General features: G+C 56.9%; 1 protein-coding gene across 3 annotated transcripts in view; it reads right to left on the minus strand.

Moving 5' to 3' along the window:
* Window positions 1–348: 348 nt before the first annotated feature.
* The window catches only part of PDZD4 (PDZ domain containing 4), a 32,435-nt gene continuing 12,762 nt past the window's right edge, over window positions 349–20,021 (minus strand). The window contains exons 2-8 of one of the 3 annotated variants that reach the window (XM_043569798.1): window positions 6,380–6,615; window positions 5,334–5,424; window positions 4,723–4,821; window positions 3,685–3,747; window positions 3,101–3,202; window positions 2,713–2,823; window positions 349–2,522 (exon numbers count right to left, since the gene is read on the minus strand). In XM_043569798.1, coding sequence (XP_043425733.1) covers window positions 1,002–2,522; window positions 2,713–2,823; window positions 3,101–3,202; window positions 3,685–3,747; window positions 4,723–4,821; window positions 5,334–5,424; window positions 6,380–6,615 — 2,223 coding nt within the window. In that variant the 3' untranslated portion in view covers window positions 349–1,001. Of the gene's footprint in view, window positions 2,523–2,712; window positions 2,824–3,100; window positions 3,203–3,684; window positions 3,748–4,722; window positions 4,822–5,333; window positions 5,425–6,361; window positions 6,616–20,021 lie in introns of all 3 variants that reach the window. The other 2 variants (XM_043569797.1, XM_043569799.1) reach the window with 2 other exon arrangements.

Consider the following 20,021-nt stretch of genomic DNA (forward strand, 5'->3'; position numbering starts at 1 on the left):
TCTGAGGCTCTCTGAGCCGGGATGGCCTCGAGGCCTGGGCCGGGTCCACACTTAGGGAGCGTCTTCTCCCCAGGCAACCCGGCTGGGCGGCCCGTCCCTCTTGGGTGCGGCCGCTCCCTAAGGTCAGCACGGGTCTTGTCACTGAGTTCTTCCACTGCTACTTCCATCTTGGCTCTCCCTCGGTCATCGGGGAAGGACGTGGGCTCCAGAGTGGGCCTCGCAGGCCGCATCGAAGGCTGCCCATCCCCACACCTCACGGCGGAGACCACCAAGAAAGCTGCTTCCCCTTCTCCCCTTCTTCCCCGACCCTTCCCTCCCCCTGCCCCAGCCCTCCCTCTCTTCCTTCCCCCCCCACCCACCTCCTTCCCAGCCATCACTGGGGGTTCCGCTTTGTCAGGCCGCCTGAAGGAGCCGCCAGCCCCCAGGGCAAGTCCACAAAACAGAAAAACAACAACCGGCAAGCACAGAAAGGGAGAAAAACCACAAAACTCAGGGGTGCCTTTGTCTACAAATAACCAAGTCTCCCGGCAGGGGGCGAGGCCGTGCTCAGCTTCACAGCCAGGCACTCTCTTGTGCTTAGGACAGTCCTCTTCGTCTCTCCTTTTCAGTCCTTTCCCGTCCCCAAGTACCCACGCCCCCAAGTACCCACGCCGAGAGCTCCGGAGAGGGGACTGCGTGTGCGCGTGCGTGTGCCTGCGCTCGCGTTAGGCACACGTGGCCGGCACACAGCGGAAAGGGTGTCCCCCGTGCCAGCTGGCGACGTGGCCGCTGTGCTTGGAGAGCAGGAAGTAGCCGGTGGAGAGAGGCATCCCTTCTCCTCGGGGGCTTCTCTCTGGCAACAAGGTCCTGTGCACACACACAAAGACAGGTGCACACACGCCGTGCGTACACACAGACACACACTAGATTCTAAGGGAGAGCAGGGGACAGGGTCTTGGGAGGCTCCCTGGACCTGGGGGGGGGGAGGGGGGCAGAAGGCCTGCCCCGGAGCACAGCGGGGCTCAGACAGTGGTGACGGAGAGCAGAGGGTTGTAGACCCGCTTGCCGTCGGCAGAGCGAGTGCCGTGGGCCAGCATCTCCTGGATGGTGATCCAGTTGTCCAGAATCTTCTTGTTCCGCTTCTTCATGGTTTTGCGGTGGCTCAAGGCAATGATGTTGAGCTCGGCCTTGCTGTCGCCGTTCTGCTGCTCCCGCAGGCACTCCAGCCGGCTCTGCATCATGAACTCGCGCCGCTTCCGCTGCTCCCGGGCCCGGATCAGGTGCTGCTTCCGCTCCTCCTTGCTCCAGTAGCGGCCCATCTTCATCTCGCTCACCGCATCATCGTCGGTGGTCATGCCGCTGCGCTCCTCCCGGATCTTCAGGGCCCGGGCTTTGAGGAGGCGATCGCGCACCGGCCGCTTGGCCACATAGCGGGTCCCATCGCTGCGCACCTTGACCTTCCACTCCATGCGGGGGGCTTCGGTGGCCGCCGCTGCCCCGCCCACCCGGGGGCCGCCGGCCAGAGTGAGGGGCCCGTGGCCCAGCTCTTCCAGGCCGCGCGGCGGGGCCAGCTGCACACAGCTGTGGTAGTGCTCGCTCTCTTGGCCCTGGCCGCGGTGGCGCCGCGAGAGGTAAGGGCTGCCTTCAGGGCCCACGCGCTCCAGGGTCACGCCCGGCTTGGGGCTCCGGCGGACTCGCTCCTCCGAGTGCGGTCTCCGGCCCAGCTCGGGATCCCGGGAGAGAGATCGGAACTTGGCGGGGCTCCCCTGCGGAGGGGCTGCCTTGGGGTGGGTGGGGCCGGCGGGGCCGGGAGGGGTCCGGTTCAAGTTGGAGTTGCCGGCGGCGGCCCGCCGCAGGGGGCTCTCCGGCAGGGGCTCTGCGAGCAGCGGGGTGCTGCGGCAGCTCTCCCCGGTGTTGTAGGCGCTGGTACTGTCCTTGTCCGACTTCTCTGGCAGCTCGGAGATGTCCGACAGCTCGTGCTTCTTGGGCTCGCCGGCCCCCAGGTCGTAGAGACCCTCCTCCTCCAGCAGCCAGGCCTTCATGCAGCGCTCACGCAGCTGCTGCATCTTCTGCGCCCGCAGGATGTTGCGGCACTTGAACTCCAGGTGTCGCAGCTCCTCCTCCAGCATGGCCATCTCGTGGCCCAAGCTCTCGTTGCGGTTCACATCCAGGGCGCTGTTGCCGCCGCCAGACGCCCTGGGGAAGGGGAGGCCCAGCTGGTTGCCGTTCTCCAGGTGGCCCTTGATCTCCAGCAGCTCGCGGTAGCGCTCGTACTCCTCCTCCGTGAGGCCCGGGAGGTCGCCCCCGCCCAGCGCCGCCCCCTCGGCCAGCAGGGAGTCCATGCTGAAGTGCAGGTCACGGCTCTTGCGCAGGGCCCCGGGGGTGTCGGCGGCGCTGGCGGGCTCGTCGCCCAGCAGGTCGTGCTCGGAGCTCTCCTCGGTGCGGGTGCTCTCGTCGGTGCGGCCCACCCCACTGTCCAGCTCCTGGCTGTTGCTCAGGCCCGTGCCCACATCGGGGACCCCTTTCTCCTCTTCGTTGCCAAGCTGAGGCAGAAAGACGAGCCCCACTCAGCGTGCGGCCCGCGGAGGCCGGAGGGTCGGAGGGTCGGAGGGTCGGAGGGTCGGAGGGTCGGAGGGTCGGAAGGGCCTTTGGGTCCAGCCCTCCGCCGCCACCCCCCCACCCCCGGCCTCCCATATGCCTTCCCCGCGACCCGCCTCCGGCCTCCTTCCTCACCTGCTGGGCAGCGGGGGGTTTCAGCTTCCGTGCGCGCAGCTCCCCCTCATGCTCAGAGCCAAAGTCATCCAGAAAGTCATCCCGGTCACTGTCCTTCCACCGCTTTGCCAGCTGCAGAGACAGGCCCGTGCTGTCCCCTCTGCTTTAAGGACCTCCCCAGACACCGCCCCCCACAGCGGCCTCTAGGCCTCACACCCGGCCTCCTGGTCTCAGTGAAGGTGAACACTCAGCCATCCGAGGCCGGAAGGGCAGACTCGCCCCAAAGACACTACCCACCCTCCAGCGGGGCCGGGCCGCTGGCATATCTTCGCCCTTGTCACAGATCAGCAGCTTCCAAGGCAGAAGCCCGATGCCAGGGGTCCCACAGTATCCCACCGGGCACACACACCTGGCTCTCAGGCCGGGCCACCAGCAGCGAGATGTTGGTGTTCTCCTCCTGGCTCAGAATGGCCACCGCCTCTTCCCGGTTCTGGACGTCCACGCCATTTATCTGTGACAAGCCAAGGGACCGTCAACAAGAACGCCAGGGCTGGCTGTGGCACGGGCCCCGGCCGAACTGCACGGATGCCCTCGCAGGGAGCTCCAGGCAGAGCACTGTGAGCCAGGAAAGGCTCTGGAGCTCTGACAGGATGGAAACTGGCTGGAAGGTGCTCAGGACCAGGACAGCCCGGCCCGTGCAAGAGCACTTGTGCCCCGAGGACAATGTGGTGTGGGGCGGGGGGGGGGGGGGTGCTCATGCCTGCAGGATGGATGGAGAGGCTGACTAGGTGCCAGAGCGGCACAGGCCCTCCTCGATGCCAGCAGATCCCATGAGCACACGGGAGCCACCAGGGGCAGCAGTACAGGAGAGGGAGGAGACCCAGCTCTCTCCCTGGTTTCAGGCACAGCTGGAGAGAGCTGGGGCTGGCTATGGACCGGTAGCTGGGCGGCCAGGGCAGCAAGGCCTCGGTCAGGCCTGCCGGCCCTGCTCACCTGGATGATCCGGTCGCCCTCGCGGATCCGGCCGTCTTTGGCTGCAATGCTGTTGGGATTCACCTGCAAGGCAGATGCATCACGGTGGCCCGGCACGCTTCACTAAGGTTCCCTTTGGGTAGCAAGGGGCAGCCTCACCTTGGGGACCCCCAACCCCCCAAAGCAAACTGAAGCCTCCTCCTTGCTTGCTCCGTCTGCAGCTCAGACCAGACGCTTCCAAGCTCCAGGAGGCAGGAACAAAACTGGGTCTTGGGCTAGTCACCGCTCCCCAGCACGAGCTGCGAACTTGCCAGCCGAGAGCTTCCCAGCCCCTGGCCACCACCCCCAGGCCCAGGCCCATGCCCCCAGCTGGCACTCGTATACTTTTTGCATGGAAACCTGTCACTGGCTGGGTAAATGGCGGCAGCCGGACACTTTCCCTCGCATACGTCCACACCAAAATATCAGCCCTGGGGCTTGGTGGACAGTCAGACAGTCATACGGAGGCTGACTTGATCAGAGTGCTACCAGCACGTGGGGGGCAGCTGGGGAGCCATCCACCCTCCTGCGGACACACAGACATCTGCCATGGGCCGGTGGGGAAGAAGGATCCCGTGAGTACCGGGAGAGGCTGGCTGCAGGGCGTGGGAGGGGAACAAAGCCTGGCTGGGACTTCGGCCTCGCTCACTGTCCCCATCACTGTCCCCATCCCCCCCCTGGGGAGGGCTGCCGGGATGAACACACATGGAAGACATCAGCTGCCCTATGTGATGCTAAGCAGGCCCCATCCCCAGCGGTCGGCTCTTTATGCGCAGCCTCAGTGCCCTGGGCGCAGCCTCAGTGCCCTGGGCGACAAGGACAGGCCACAGGGGTAGGTGCGGGGACTCTCCACGTGCCAGACCCTGCGTCAGCACCCGCCACCACGGTGCCTCCCCCCGCTGCTGGTGCCGTGCAGGTGGACACCATCAGAGTCTGGCCCTGATGTCCTGGCACACAGGGAGGAGGCGTGGGGCTCCACCGCCTCCTAGAACACTCTACTCCTGCGCCCCGCCTTCGTACCTCTCCAACATAGATGCCCAGGTCCTCCTCATCGTCCGTGCGGTAGCAAACCATCAGGCCTAGCTTGTCTCGGTGGCTGGTCTTATACAGCTCCACCTCCTGCCACGCGGGGAATGGGGGGCGCGGAGGAAGGAAGCCCCCAGAACGTGTGAGCGCGGAGGCGTGCTGCACGGCCGGCAGCCACAGCCCAGCCCCACGGCCCAGCCCCACCCCCAGCAGCGGCACATCACCTGAGCCAAGCTTCCAGCCTCCGACTCAGAGGGTCTCTCTTGCCATCCCCAGGGGCGCGAGTGTGCCACGGCCTACCCTACCGGGAAATGCCCAGACACACACAAGACACACGGGACGCACGGGACACGGACATGCGTGGGACACACACTCGCTGACACGGACTGGCTGAGGGACCTCTCCCGTGCCCCCCCCGACTCAGTCCAACCTGACCCAACCTGGCCCGTGAGCCTGAGTCACCAGTCGCGCGTGGGCAAGGGCCACAAGGCTCGGCCGCCTGCAGACAACAGGAGCCAGGCCTGAGCCGGGCTACAGACAGCCATCCCGGGGCTGGCCCCTGGAGCTGGCTGTGGGCCCTGTCCCGGCCTGGCCGCCTGGCTCACCTCATACTCCAGCTCGTCCATACGGTCTGCCTCCTGTGGGCCGCCCTCCATGAACTCCGCTGGGTCATAATACTCATGGCTGATGGGGGGGCTGCCCAGGAGAAGGGGGGTCAGGCCAACCATCTGGTCTCACGCCCTAGCCTCAGCCCCCAGGCTGGCCGGTCCCAGCGCGCTCAGCACGGAGCCCCTGCTTCTGAGCTACATACATGCATCCATGCAAAGGCCGGGAATGCTTCTTGGACAGGAGTGTGCAGGGGACTGCACTGAGGACACAGGCATGCCTACCTCTCCCCACCCCGCCCCACCCCATTGCCCAGCCCCCACCGGCCGACAGGGTACCAACTTCTCCAAACTACAGGTGTCCCTCCCACCTGGCACTGGCCCCGCTCATGCAACGCCCCCAGGAGTTATCCAGGCCCCAGAGGACTGCTGGGGAGGGCAGGAGGGCCCGCTCTACCTCCAGGGGCAGCCCTCCTGGCCCCAAGGCTAAGCGTGGCTGCTGGCGGCCAGGGGCCTCGCTCTCGGCAGAGGAGGGGATCCCGGGACTACCTCCCTGCAGCCCGGGTTTCGATTAGCGGAGTGAGCCACGGGCCTGGACAAGAGGCCCTTCTTCTGAGCGGGCCAGAAAGAAGCCGAAGAGATGGATGGGACAGACCAGGATGGTGGAAGATTCAGAGAGGGAGGCTTGAGAGGCAGAAGACAATGGACGGCAGAGGGGGACAGAGGAGGAAGAAGGAAGGGCCGAGGCAGCAAAGTCCCCTGGCCCTGGGGTAGCTACCACAGGGAACCTGTATGTCAGCCTCCCCTGGTCCCTTCACCGGCTGCTGTCCAGCCTGAGGCTAGAAGCCTAGAAATTTCTGAGCCCGTGGATGCCACAGTCAGCTCTGGAGGCCAAGGAGCCTGCTTCCCGCCTGAGAGGACAGGCCAGTCGGGGTCTCCCTGCCGTGCCCAGAGCTGCGGCAAGGCAGCGTCTGGGTGGCGTGCCCTCTCTGGAGGCAGGGCCCGGGGCCCTCCTGAGGGCGACTCACAGCTCAGACAGGACGTACGGCTCCAGGATGACCATGGGCGGGGTGGGCGGGCGCAGCTTGCCCAGCGCCATGATATGCTCAAAGGTGATGTCGGTCTGAGTGCCACTGTCCACCAGCTGCAGGTCATGGCACGAGCTGTCCCCCCGGAGGCGGGGGCTGCGTCTCAGCACCTGGATCACTAGGGGCTCCTTGGAGGAGCGCAGGGCCTCCAGGGTTTGCTCCTGAGACAGCTTGGAGAGCTCCTTCCCGTTCACCTGCGGCAGAGACACGCCCCCGTGAGCACGCGGCGAGCCCCGCCCCGCTCTCCGCCACCTGCCACCGGTGGCGGGTGGGCTCTCCACCCTCATTCTCAAGTGAGCCCCCTTCGCCTGCCCTACACGGTGCCGTCCGGGGCTCGGGGAGCCCCGGCGACCGTGCACTGGGTCTGGGGGCTCTGCCCTCGCCCTGGAACACGCCCCGGCCCTCCTCCAGCAGAAGCCACCCACTCCTCCATCCTCCTCACTCCTTCGGGCAGTACTGAGGCCAGAGCTGGTGTCTAGAAGCTCATCTGACAGCAAGGCTAGAGGAAGACCTTGATTCCTCTCCCAACGGGAGTCAGTCAATAAATGTCCTCGGGCCGGAGGGCTGGAAAGAGCACGCAGACACGAAGGACAGGATCTGTGTCGTCAAGGCAATGACAGACTTGCTGAAGAGAGAAGGTGACACACAGAGCCTCCCTCCTGACACTGCAAGGCAACCTAAGGGAGGTGCCAAGGAAGCGACCCTTACAAGACCATCACCATTTCTCTGGTGCCTTGATGTGCATCTCCCCCGGAATCCTGACCCCAACCACCATTGTGCAGATGAGGAAACTGAGGGAGCAGAAGGGAGGGAGTGAGTCAAGGTCATGAGCCAGACGGGGCTGTAGTGGTCAGAGTTGGGGGCGGTGTTCAAGGAGGCTGGGCTGCTGCAGCCTTCCAGGAAGAGACCCCCAGTGGTGGGTGGTGGGTGGTGGGCGGAGGGTGGAGTGCTCTCTGGGCCCCGCTGGGCGGAGCAAGGTGTGCCCTCAAGGCAACCGGGGGCAAAGGGCCGGCCCCAGCCTGGCCGCTTGTTTCTGCTCGTTTCTGCAGCAGCCTGGGTGCGCTGGGTGGGCCCTGGCTGAGGCCCCAACAGACACGGACATTGTTCAGGACACGTGCCACGAGGCCAGTGAGGGGCGGAGGGTGCAGATCGGGAAGCAGTTCCAGAAGGAGGGGAAATGGCGGCGGCAGCTCACGGAAGGGAGCACACGCACTAGTGGGGGTACTGCAAACGGCCACACCCAGCGAGTCACCACTGAAGCAGACCTTTGCTACCAAGGAAGCACAGGGCCCGCCACACCCCATCTAGGAAGGGGGTAGGGAAGGCTCCCCGAGCAGGGGCACCTGGCTCGCATCAGGAGAAAGGAGAGGGGAGGCTGGTTTGCAAGGGGAAGTGAAGGCAGCACGGAGAGTGCAGGGCCCACGGACCCAGCACCCGTGCAAGGACAGAGGTTCAGCAAGAAGAGGGAGGAGGGGCCGCACTTGGGCACAGGTCCCAGTCTCCGAATTCCCACAGTGCCACCTCTGTCCCTGGGTGTCTCAGGGGGATGGGGTTCTTCACACAGATGCCCAACCCAACTGCAAAATCGTGTCTTCTGGCTGCCGCATAACAGATCAAGCCCTGGCTGTCATTCCAAGGAGAAGGCCGTCTTAGGAAGCACAGGGAGTCCTAGGGCCCCCTGGCCAACCAGTGGCTCCTCTGAGCCATGGAGCCCAAATAATTACCTATCTGCTACTTGATTATGTCCTTGTAAATAATAACCTCAGTATTTAGGTCTCCCTCTCTCCAAACTCTCCATAGTCAGAAAAGATTTTTTTTTAAATGTTTTTTTTTTTTCAACGCTTATTTATTTTTGGGACAGAGGGAGACAGAGCATGAACGGGGGAGGGGCAGAGAGAGAGGGAGACACAGAATCGGAAACAGGCTCCAGGCTCTGAGCCATCAGCCCAGAGCCTGACGCGGGGCTCGAACTCACAGACCACGAGATCGTGATCTGGCTGAAGTCGGACGCTTAACCAACTGCGCCACCCAGGCGCCCCAGAAAAGATTTTTTTAATCAGTCGGGTCTAATCATCAAAGAAACACAGGTTCATTGTAGAGCATTCGAAAAACACAGAAAATCATAAAGAAGAAAACAAAAACCAGCCAAGAAGGTATTGGTTTGCAACTAATGGTAAGTGTCCGAATGTGGCGGGTACGGCCGGAGAGGCTGCAGGGTCAAGGCTGAGCGCGCAGGGGAGAGGCCCGCTGCAGGTGTGCATTGGAAAGGCGAGGAAAGGGCCATCTGGGAAAGCCTGTAGACACAGGGATGGCAGGAACGGCCCTGGAGCCCTTAGCAGAGTTGACTGTGAAGCTGCCAGGAAATTTGCAAGCCCCTTGTTAAACACGGCCGTTATCGCCATTTTGATGAACTAATCTTACAACGGAATGAATTATATTACAAGCAAAGGCAGCCAGTACTCCAAGCTCACGACTGTCTAATGATCTTCCTACCCTTTCCTGTTTGCACTCTCAGGGTTCCTAATGCGTCGCGTGTCTGGAAAGAGGACATCCTACATAATGGCGCGGGACCTGCATCTCTTTCCGTGTTCAGCGACATCACGCTGGTGGCCGTGATGGGAGTACTTGCACCACAGAAATTAGCAACAGCTCCAAAGTGGGGCTTTTTGTTTCGGACGCTTCCCAGCGCCCCAGCGCCCTTAAGTCAAGTGCTTCCCTAAAATGCAACAGGGCTGGGCTGTCCTCGGGATCTCCAAGGGGTAGGTGTCTCCCCGGAACTCCTGGAGCAGAGCCACAAATGTGCAACAGGATGCTCAGGTGACACTGAGAAATGCAGGAATGTCTTTCTCCCTGGAATCTGTTGGTTTTCCGGCTGCAGCGTTGCTATGGAAACTGGGCCCAGACAGTGGGGAGGGGAATGCGGGGTGGGCTGGGATGTCACGAGGAGGATGGGCGCCGCTAGAGATGGGTCATGAGTCATCAGAGTGACGCTTGGGCAGCCCAGCAGCCTTCCCTTTGACCCGCGTGTTCCTTCAGCCTCCTCTCTTTCCCCTTCCTCACGCAGGGTGGGCCCCCCAAGCCAATGAAGGTAAGCAGGGCAGAGACAGCCGGTGACCAGTAAGAAATGAGCCCCTCCCACAGGGGGTGAGAGCCACCGGGGGGGGGGGGGGGGGGTGCTACGGAAGTGTGGGGGATGGGCAGAGTATCTCGGGGGCAGGCACACAGTGAGGACCCAGTGTTGTGTTAAGACCTCTTCTCGTCCTGCCTCGAGCCCTGTCCTCATCCTGCCATCTCGAGTTAGAGAAAGTCGTGCACACCAGCCTCAACATTGTCCGAAACGAGGCCGGCTTGCCCTCAGATTCCCCTCCTCGGGTCACACGCAAACGTGCACACACGCCAGAGACTGTCCCCACAGAGACACCCGGGACCCACTCCCGCTCCTCCCCTGCTGCCCACACTCCAAGCCCCCGACAGGCGATCCAAAATGGATCAAAGTCCTAAATGGACAAAGCAAAATCGCCTACCTCCGAGGCGAGAGAACAATGTCAATGATGTTGCAACAGAGAAGCAATTCTTAAGGTTACAAAACAGACAAGCAAGAATGGAAAAGACATAAATTTGAACAAAGGACATAAGCACGGTGAAAAGAGATCGGCTGTGAGAAGATCCTTACAAGCATAGAACCGATAAAGGACTACCCAGAGCGTTACACAGAAGATTTCCAACAAAACAATAAGAAAATACAAACAACTCAACAGGAAAACCAACACTCACGGAAGAGGGAGCCCGAAGCAAGCCATAAGCATTTGGAAAGATGCCCCTTCTGGCCGCTGGGGTGTCAGCAGCATCGTGTCACAATGGCCAATGCGGGGAAACAGCCCAAGGATGTGCCGTGGGTAGAATCGATCAAAGAATCGGGCTCGCTCGTGCGTGTGGTGTATGGAAACACTTGTGCTCATTAAGGGTATCAGTAGGAGAAAACGGGCATCAGGATGACAAACCCAAATCCGCCCACAAGGGAAGGAATAGAATGGGGTCAGGGATGGGTGTGCGCAGGCGGCTTCGGACCTGCCTTTTTAGGGGAGAGACGCTGAGGCCAACGGGCCAAAAGCGAGGTCGGACGGCTGGAAGCTTTTCTGTAGTTGAGAAAGATTTCAAAACGGTTGCGTGTGGAGGGGCAGCCGGGGGCAGGGAGGCCCGCTGGGCAGCTCGCGATGCCATCACCTACTTGGAGGGCGACACTGGGGGGCTTGGGGCCATGGAGCTTTCTGGGCTGGGTGGCCTGATGGCTGTTACTGCGAATAGCCACAAAGCAGGGACAGAGAGCCGCTCCGGTTTGCCGAAGGGCGACTGTGCCAGGCTGTGTTCAGAGTGCTCGCACAAGCGCGTCGAGTGGGAAGCAGAAGAAGCGGGGGCCCAGCGCCGGGGCATCTCAGGCCACCGTGGAAGAAAGCCCGTCCTTTCTATACAAGCAGCGGTTGGGGGGGACGTGGGAGGTAGGTGCCCACGAGGGTGGCAGAGGTGAGGGCTGGGGGCATGTGAGTGTGGGTGGGTGGGAACGGGCATAGGGGTGTGGGTAGAGCGTACGTGAGGGTGGCCTTTGTGGGTGGGGAGTGGGAGCGGGTGGCGCGTGTGGGTGGGCGCTAGGGCTCGGTGGTAGGGGGGCGGGTTTTGACCCTGTGTTGAATCCCCTTCTCCTTCCAGAGGGTCTCCTCCTCCCCTCCCTCCCCCGCCATGTCCCTGCTTAAAGCTGGGTGAGCCTCTATCATTCGGTCTCCTCCGTCCCCCGCCTCACACATCCTTCTTTCCTCCCCCCGTAGCCGCTCATCACTGCCTGGCTCCCTCCTGTCACCCACACCCATGCAAGGACAGGTGCCAGGTGCATCCATCCCTGGCCGAAGAGTCACACTCGCTGGCAAGCAGACGCATGCTGAGGGCGCCACGAAAGGCCCAACGAAAACCCCGGGACAAAAAGGAGACCCAGCATGTGGACATGGCCTGACAGGCCTGCGATTCGACTCCCCACAGGCAGGCGAGACGTCCTCATCCACAGCTCGGAGGGGAAGCCAGGCCCCTAGGGGCCCCACCCGAGCCTCCGAGGTGGCCCTCAGCTCTGCTTCTACGTCTGTCTCTCCCACCAGGCCAGGGAGCCTTCTATCCAGAGGGAATCCACAATTAGGATCACACTGGCAATGCCACTTCTGATCTGGGGAGAGCGGTGCTTGCTGGCCATGCTCGTTGTCAGAAAGTCTATTAGAAGATGCTGCCTTCAGGGGCGCCTGGGTGGCGCAGTCGGTTAAGCGTCCGACTTCAGCCAGGTCACGATCTCGCGGTCCGTGGGTTCGAGCCCCGCGTCGGGCTCTGGGCTGATGGCTCAGAGCCTGGAGCCTGTTTCCGATTCTGTGTCTCCCTCTCTCTCTGCCCCGCCCCCATTCATGCTCTGTCTCTCTCTGTCCCAAAAATAAATAAACGTTGGAAAAAAAAAAAAAATTAAAAAAAAAAAAAAAAGAAAAAAAAAAGAAAAAAAAAAAGAAGATGCTGCCTTCATCAAGTACAAACCTCCCGCCTTTGGAACAATCCAGAAGAAATCCACTTCGTCTTGCGACACCCACACACGCCCGAAGCCCACCTCAACGCCCCCCCCGCCAACTGCCAATCCCGCTGGTGTCACAGTGCGCTCACAAAGCCAGCGGATCGTCAAGCACTGCCCCTCCAGAGAGGGGCTCGGTGCTCCCTGCTTGAGGACTCCGCACACACGGAGCCGGTCCCCGCTACCGACATGGGCCCAGGCGGGTTGGCCAGAGACCTGCCGCTCCAACCCAAGGCTGAGCTGGAAGTCACTCCACTTACATGGTGGGGAGAGGGGATCGAAGCCTTGGAGGTGCGCCCGTTGCTCTAATGTGGCCCAGGCGGCCCTCACACTCTCCTAGCATGTGGCCCGGTTCCCGTTTACACACTGGGAGAGCACTCGCTGCCCTGGGTCCCCAGACACCAAAGCACCTGGCAAGCCCCGGCTCCACAGGTCCCAAGGACAGTGGCCCCTCGCAGACCCCACGGCACTAAGGGTTCCCTCATCCTGGCTGACCCTGTCGCCCAGTCACACACTCTGTCTGAATCTCACCTGCTGTTAAGAGGGGAAACTTTCTGGAGAAATTTGTTAATAACTCTAAAGAATCTTGAAAATGTTCATCATTTCCCCTTTGATCCAATAAATCATCTCTAAGTAGTAGATTCTAAATGATAATGACAGCACGTGAATTACAAGGCTGTGCAGAGCAGCATAGTTTTTTGTGTTGCTGTAAAATATACCTAACACAACATTTACCATTTTTACCATTTAAAGGGTGCACTTCAGAGGTGCCTGGGGGGGGGGTGGGGCAGTCAGTCGGTTTAAGCGTCCAACTCTTGACTTTGGCTGAGGTCATGATCTCACAGTTCCTGAGTGTGAGCCCCACATCGGGCTCTGTGCTGACAGTGTGGAGCCTGCTTGGGATTCTCTCTGTCCCTCTCTCTCTGTGCCCCTCTCCTGCTCTCTCTCTCTCTCTCTCTGTCTCTCAAAACTAAATAAACTAAAACAAGTTTTTAGGTATACACTTCAGTGGCACTTGGCTCATTCACATTTTTCTGTAACCACAGCCTGTATCTCGTTCTGGCACATTTTCATCCCCCCAGAAGGTGACCCCCTGCCCCTTGTCTCCACATTCACCCCAGCCCCTACCGCTCTCTTTTCTGTCCACACATAAATGCAACTGAACAATGTCCTTAGCATGGTTTATAGGTTCTCGCGAGGCTGCAGGAGGCATCGGCACTCCATTCTGTCTACGGCTGAATATTCCCTACTGGTCCCCCAAATGCAGGGACCACATTTCGCTGGCCCGTTCATCTGTCAGTAGACACTGGGTTGTTTGCACTTTGGGGCCACTGCAAACAGTGCTGCCGTGCACCCCTGTGTGCAACTTTTCGTCTGAGTCCCTGTTTTCAGATCTTTGGGGTGTATGCCTAGGAGTGCAACTGCCAGGCCCTGAGGTCATTCTATACTGAACTCGTTGAGGTACCAAAATTCGTTTTAGTGGCAAAACCTTTACAACGATCTTCGGTATGAAGTGTCGACCTCACTGAAGCATACGGCTGCCCTACCACAGTCTGCCAACAGCAAGCCTGTTTCTCAAAAAAAGATATAAAATGACATGGGAACTCTGAGGCCTACCTTATAAAATATCTGTTTATGGACAAAGGCTGAGAAAGAATATATAAAAACACTGTGCGAGGGAAATCTGAGATTTTTTTCCCCCTTTTCCCAAACTGTATACAACATGCCTATACTGTTTTGGGGGGAAAAAGTGCTTATAAACTTAAAAAAAAAAAGAACGTGGCTGGAAAATTCTCACGATAAAATATTAAGCAAAAAGATCTGCTTAAAGCAGTGTGACCCCAATTCTGGGAGCAAGGGTCTCAGTGAGTAGGAGGCAGCCCAGCTCGGACAGAGGCAGGGAGGGACGGGTGGCTGGCTGAGTTTTCACTCGTACGTGTGTATGTGCGAATGGGTTCAACGTTACACAATACTTTCTTTAAAGACTATCAGGAAATTCACAAAAATAGAAAAGCGTTAGCAGTGGTTGTATCTTGGAGATGGATTTACAGGGGATTCTTCTCTCTTTTGTTTTTTATAGTACTTTCTCCGATGAACATCACCTTTATAATCAGAGAGAAAACATACAGAAACAACGTGGCCTGTGATATGTTCCGAGCTTTCCTCAGTTTCCCCACGGCTCCAGACTCGGTGGCAGGCTCTGGTTTGTGCTCCTGGCTCCTGGGCAGCCCAAGCGGGGACTGCAGCCTCCAGGCTCCAGCCCCTTGGGTGCCGATTAAAGGAGAGTGGTGGTAATGAAGTTACATCACACTCCACATCCACACCCGATCCGATCCGACGAGACTCAGGAGACACTCCTTTGTCCCTCTACTGCCTTCATTGCCCTGCCTGGGTGTCCCACAAAAGGAAGAGGCGGCTTCCAGGTGCCTGGAGTCCCAGAGGGAGTGAAGGAGGCCCCGGGGGGCCCTCGGGCTGTGGGCCCAGGTGGGGGGGATGGATCACAGCCACCCACCCCCTAGACGAAGTGGCCGAGAGGGCCCCACACCCACCGCAGGGGCCACTGGGAAATGGGCTCCAGAAGACGGAAGGGCCTGACCACGGGTCTGGCCAGTTAGCCTCAAGAGGCTAACTAGGGGCGGGGGGTGCCTGGGTGGCTCAGTCGGTTGAGCATCCGACTTCGGCTTAGGTCACAATCTGATGGTTTGTGAGTTCAAGCCCCGCGTTGGGCTCTGTGCTGACAGCTCAGAGCCTGGAGCCTGCTTCAGATTCTGTGTCCTTCTCTTGCTGTGCCCCTCCCTCATTCATGCTCTGTCTCTCTTTCTCTCAAGAATAAATAAAACATTTTTAAAAATTAAAAAAAAAGAGGTTAACTAGGGGGACAGGACAGGACTGAGCAGACACCCCCCCCCCCATTCCCCTGGCCCAGCCCCCTCTGCCTGCTCCCTACTGGCTCCCTCTAAGGTGGGATTTATGGAAGGTGTTCTGTGGGTGACCAAGGTGTGGGTCCCAGTGTCTCAGCAGAAGATGACAGGAGGGCCCTGGGGTTGGGAGAGAGCACTGATTCCGTAAGCACCAGCCAAGAGGCAGGGAGGCAGAGCAGACAGGCCCCCAGGTCTGCCTTCAGAAGGAGCCCATGCCCATCCCACCCACAATGCCCACCCCAGCCCCTCAATGCAAGCCAGGTGGCAGGGGTGGGACCCCTCCCCACCAGGGGGTGGACAGGCTTGGGGTAGCCAGTCAGGTAGTGGGGTGAGGAGACAAGACCCAGGCTTTAAAGGAGGGTCGGCATAACCAGTAAAGAAATTGAGTCAGTAACCAAAAATCTCCCAAGAAACCAGAGACCAGGGCCAGATGGCTTTCCAGGGGAATTCTACCAAACATTTAAAGAAGAGTAAACACCTATTCTTTTGAAGCTGTTACACAAAATAGAAATGGAGGGAAAACTTCCAAACTCATTCTATGAAGCCAGCATTATCTTGATTCCAAAACCACACAAAGACCCCACTAAAAAGGAGAACTACAGACCAATTTCCCTGATGAACACGTATGCAAAAATCCTCAACAAGATACTAGCCAACCAGATCCAACAACACATTAAAAGAATTATTCACCACAACCAAGTGGGATTTATACCCGGGATGCAGGGCTGGTTCAATATCTGCAAATCAATCAATGTGATTCATCACATCAATAAAAGAAAGGACAAGATCATGTGATCTTGATCCTCTCAATAGATGCAGAGAAAGCATTTGACAAAATACAGCATCCTTTCTTGATAAAAACCCTCAAGAAAGTAGGGAGAGAATGATTATACCTCGAGATCATAAAAGCCATATATGAAAGACCTATGGCTAATATCTCCTCAATAGGGAAAAAGTGAGAGCTTTCCCCCTAAGGTCAGGAACACCACAGGGATGTCCACTCTCGTCACTGTTATTCAACATAGTACTGGAAGGCCTAGCCTCAGCAATCAGAAAACACAAAGGAATAAAAAGCATCCAAATCGGTCAGGAGGAATTCAAACTTTCACTCTTCACAGGGGACATGATACTCTGTATGGAAAACCCAAAAGATTCCACCAAAAAACTGCTAGAACTGATCCATGAATTCAGCAAAGTCGCAGGATATAAAATCAATGCACAGAAATCAACTGCATTCCTATACACCAATAATGAAGCAACAGAAAAAGAAATCAAGGAATTGATCCCATTTACAACTGCACCAAAAACATAAAATACCTAAAAATAAACCTAACCAAAGGTGAAAAATCTATATCCTGAAAACTATAGAAAGCTCATGAAAGAAATTGAAGAAGACACAAAAAAATGGAAAAAGATTCCATGCTCCTGGTTAGGAAGAACAAATATTGTTAAAAATGTCAATACTACCCACAGCAATCTACATATTCAATGCAATCCCTATCAAAATAACACCAGCATTCTTCAGAGCTAGAACACACACTCCTAAACTTTGTATGGAACCAGAAAAGACCCCAAATAGCCAAAGCAATCTTGAAAAAGAAAACCAAAGCTGGGAGCATCACAATCCTGGACTTCAAGCTGTGTTACAAAGCTGTAATCATCAAGACAGTATGGTACTGGCACAAGAACAGACACTCAGATCAATGGAACAGAATAGAGAATCCAGACATGGACCCACAAACGTATGGCCAACTAATCTTTGACAAAGCAGGAAAGGCTATCCAATGGAATAAAGACAGTCTCTTCAGCAAGTGGTGCTGGGAAAACTGGACAGCGACGTGCAGAAGAATGAACCTGGACCACTTTCTTACACCAGACACAAAAGTAAACTAAAAATGGATGAAAGGCCTCAATGTAAGACAAGAAGCCATCAAAATCCTCGAGGAGAAAGCAGGCAAGAACCTCTTTGACCTGGGCCACAGCACCTTCTTACTCAACACGTCTCCGGAGGCAAGGGAAACCAAAGCAAAAATGAACTACTGGGACCTCATCAAAACGAAAAGCTTCTGCACAACAAAGGAAACAATCAGCAAAACTAAAAGGCAACTGACATAATGGGAGATGATATTTGCAAATGACATATCAGATAAAGGGTTAGTATCCAAAATCTATAAAGAACTTATCAAACTCAACACCCAAAAAACAAAGAATCCAATGAAGAAATGGGCAAAAGACATGAATAGACACTTCTCCAAAGAAGACATCCAGATGGCCAACCGACACATGAAAAAATGCTCAACATCACTCACCATCAGGGAAATACAAATCAAAACCACAATGAGATACCACCTGACACCTGTCAGAATGGCTAACATTAACACATCAGGCAACAACAGGTGTTGGCGAGGATGCGGAGAAAGAGGATCTCTTTTGCATTGCTGGTGGGAATGCAAGCTGGTGCAGCCACTCTGGAAAACAGTATGGAGGTTCCTCAAAAAACTAAAAATAGAACTACCCTACGACCCAGCAATTGCACTACTAGGCATTTATCCAATGGATACAGGTATGCTGTTTCGGAGGGACACATTCACCCCCATGTTTATAGCAACACTATCAACAATAGCCAAAGTACGGAAGGAGCCTAAATGTCCATCGATGGATGAATGGATAAAGAAGATGTGGTCTATATAGACAAGGGAGTATTACTCGGCAATCAAAAAGAATGAAATCTTGGGGCGCCTGGGTGGCGCAGTCGGTTAAGCATCCGACTTCAGCCAGGTCACGATCTCGCGGTCCGTGAGTTCGAGCCCCGCGTCGGGCTCTGGGCTGATGGCTCGGAGCCTGGAGCCTGTTTCCGATTCTGTGTCTCCCTCTCTCTCTGCCCCTCCCCCGTTCATGCTCTGTCTCTCTCTGTCCCAAAAATAAATAAAAACGTTGAAAAAAAAAATGAAATCTTGCCATTTGCAGCTACGTGGATGGAACTGGAGGGTATTATGTTAAGTGAAATTAGTCAGTCAGAGAAAGACAAATATCATATGACTTTACTCATATGAGGACTTTAAGAGACAAAGCAGACGAACGTAAGGGAAGGGAAACAAAAATAATATAAAAACAGGGAGGGGAGAAAACACAAGAGACTATTAAAAATAGAGAACAAACTGAGGGTTTGCTGGAGGGATCATGGGTGTGGGGATGGGCTTATTGGGCAAGGGCATTAAGGAGGACACTTGTTGGGATGAGCACTGGGTGTTATATGTAGGGCATGCATCACTGGATGCTACTCCTGAAATCATTATTGCACTAGATGCTACCTTGGTTGTAAATTAAAAAGTAAATAAATAAAATAAAAATAAAGGAGAGTCAGGAGGGAGTTTTGGTGGGGGTGGGAAGAACTTTCTGGCAATCAGGGGTGTTGGGAGTGAGCAAGGAAGGGGAGTGGGGCGTCAGAGGCTGTATGGAAGTGGGTCTGGGCGACTAGGCCACTGCCCACTGCATTCTCTCGTTCCCAGGGGGCTGAAGACAAGGGACTCCAGGCCCAAACCTGCGCTGTCTCCAAGTGGCTTCTCCAGGAAGCAGAGGGACAGTGGAGAAGGGGGCCCAGGCAGCAGGGAGGGCTCCCCTCTGCCCCAGGGCACCCGTCCAGAAGCTGACTGCTTCAGGCTGTGGCAAGACGTTGGGAGGGGAAGGGGGCAAAGCGCATGTCAGGAGCTCCGCGGCAGACAGCCCAGCAGATGAGCTCAGCACAGGGTTATGGGTGCACAAATGACCCTCTGTGTCCTCAGTCATCTGGGAACCACTGGAAGGAAGAGGGCATGTGTTCCCGAGCGCAGCAGGCCCACAGCCTTCCCCAGACTAACACTCATCAGAACACTGGGAGGACTGGAAGAACAGCCATGAATGAGGCAGACGTGATCCCTTGGGGCAGGGGAGGCTGGTGCCCCAGGGCAGAACCCAGGCAAGAAACCAGCCATCGGGCTGCATAACTCATCCCACTGAGTTATGTGGGAGAAAATGCTGAAGTGGGGACGGTCTCCCTGGGGATACTGGCACAAGACCTGAATGATGACAAGGAGGCGGCCACGGGAGGGACTTTGAAGAACATTCCAGGCATCACTAAGCCCTTGGTGCTCCCAGAGAATAACGCGCACACACAGGAGAGGCCGGCCATCGTCATGGCCTCCGTGAGGAGCACGGAGCAGGGGACCAAGTGGCGGCAGGGGAAAGACCAGCAGGCAACCACAGTGGCCCAGACCAGAGATAACGATAGCTTGGCCTGACATGGAGGTGGCAGTGGAGATGGGGACTGCCAGGACCTGCTGCTGGGCTCGGGACAAGGGACAGGGTGGGAGGAAGGACACCCAGCAAGCGCAAGAGAGAGTGCCTGACATCACCCATCATCAGGAAAGGGCATATCTAGAGCATACAGCCTCACCCGCCCCACTAGGGTTAGGTGGAATTAAAAAATGGAAAAGAGGGACGCCTGGCTGGCCCAGTCGGAAGAGCATGCGACTCTCGATCTCGGGGTCATGAGTTCGAGCGCCACATTGGATGTGGAGATTACTTTTAAAAAATTAAAAAATAAGATCTAAAAAGCAATGGAAAAGAAATGTTGATGAGGATGTGGAAAAATGAAACTCTCACACATTGCTTGTGGGAATGTAAAATGGGGCAGTGCATGTGGAAAAGTCTAGAGTTACCATATGACCCAGCAATCCCACAAGAATGGAAAACAGGCATCCAAACAAAAACTCGTACACAAATGTTCAGAGCAGCACTATTCATAATCGCCAAAATTTGGAAGCACCGTAAATGTCTACCAACAGATGGATAAACACAGTGCAGTAACACCCACACAGCGGGTCATTCAGCCACATAAACGGATGAAGTCCTGATACCTGCTACGACATGGATGGGAACAGTCTAGTCAGGGAAACGAAGGCAGAGGCACAAAAGGGCACATACTGTATGATTCCAGATGAATGGAAATCACACTCATCTGCACAAAGCAGATGAGTGGTTGCAGGGGGCTCGGGGAGGGGAGAATGGGAGTGCCTGTTTCATGGGTATGAAGTTCCCTTTTCGGATGGTG

The sequence above is a fragment of the Prionailurus bengalensis genome, chromosome X (genome assembly GCF_016509475.1).
Source record: "Prionailurus bengalensis isolate Pbe53 chromosome X, Fcat_Pben_1.1_paternal_pri, whole genome shotgun sequence".
NCBI classification, from domain to species: Eukaryota; Metazoa; Chordata; class Mammalia; order Carnivora; family Felidae; genus Prionailurus; species Prionailurus bengalensis.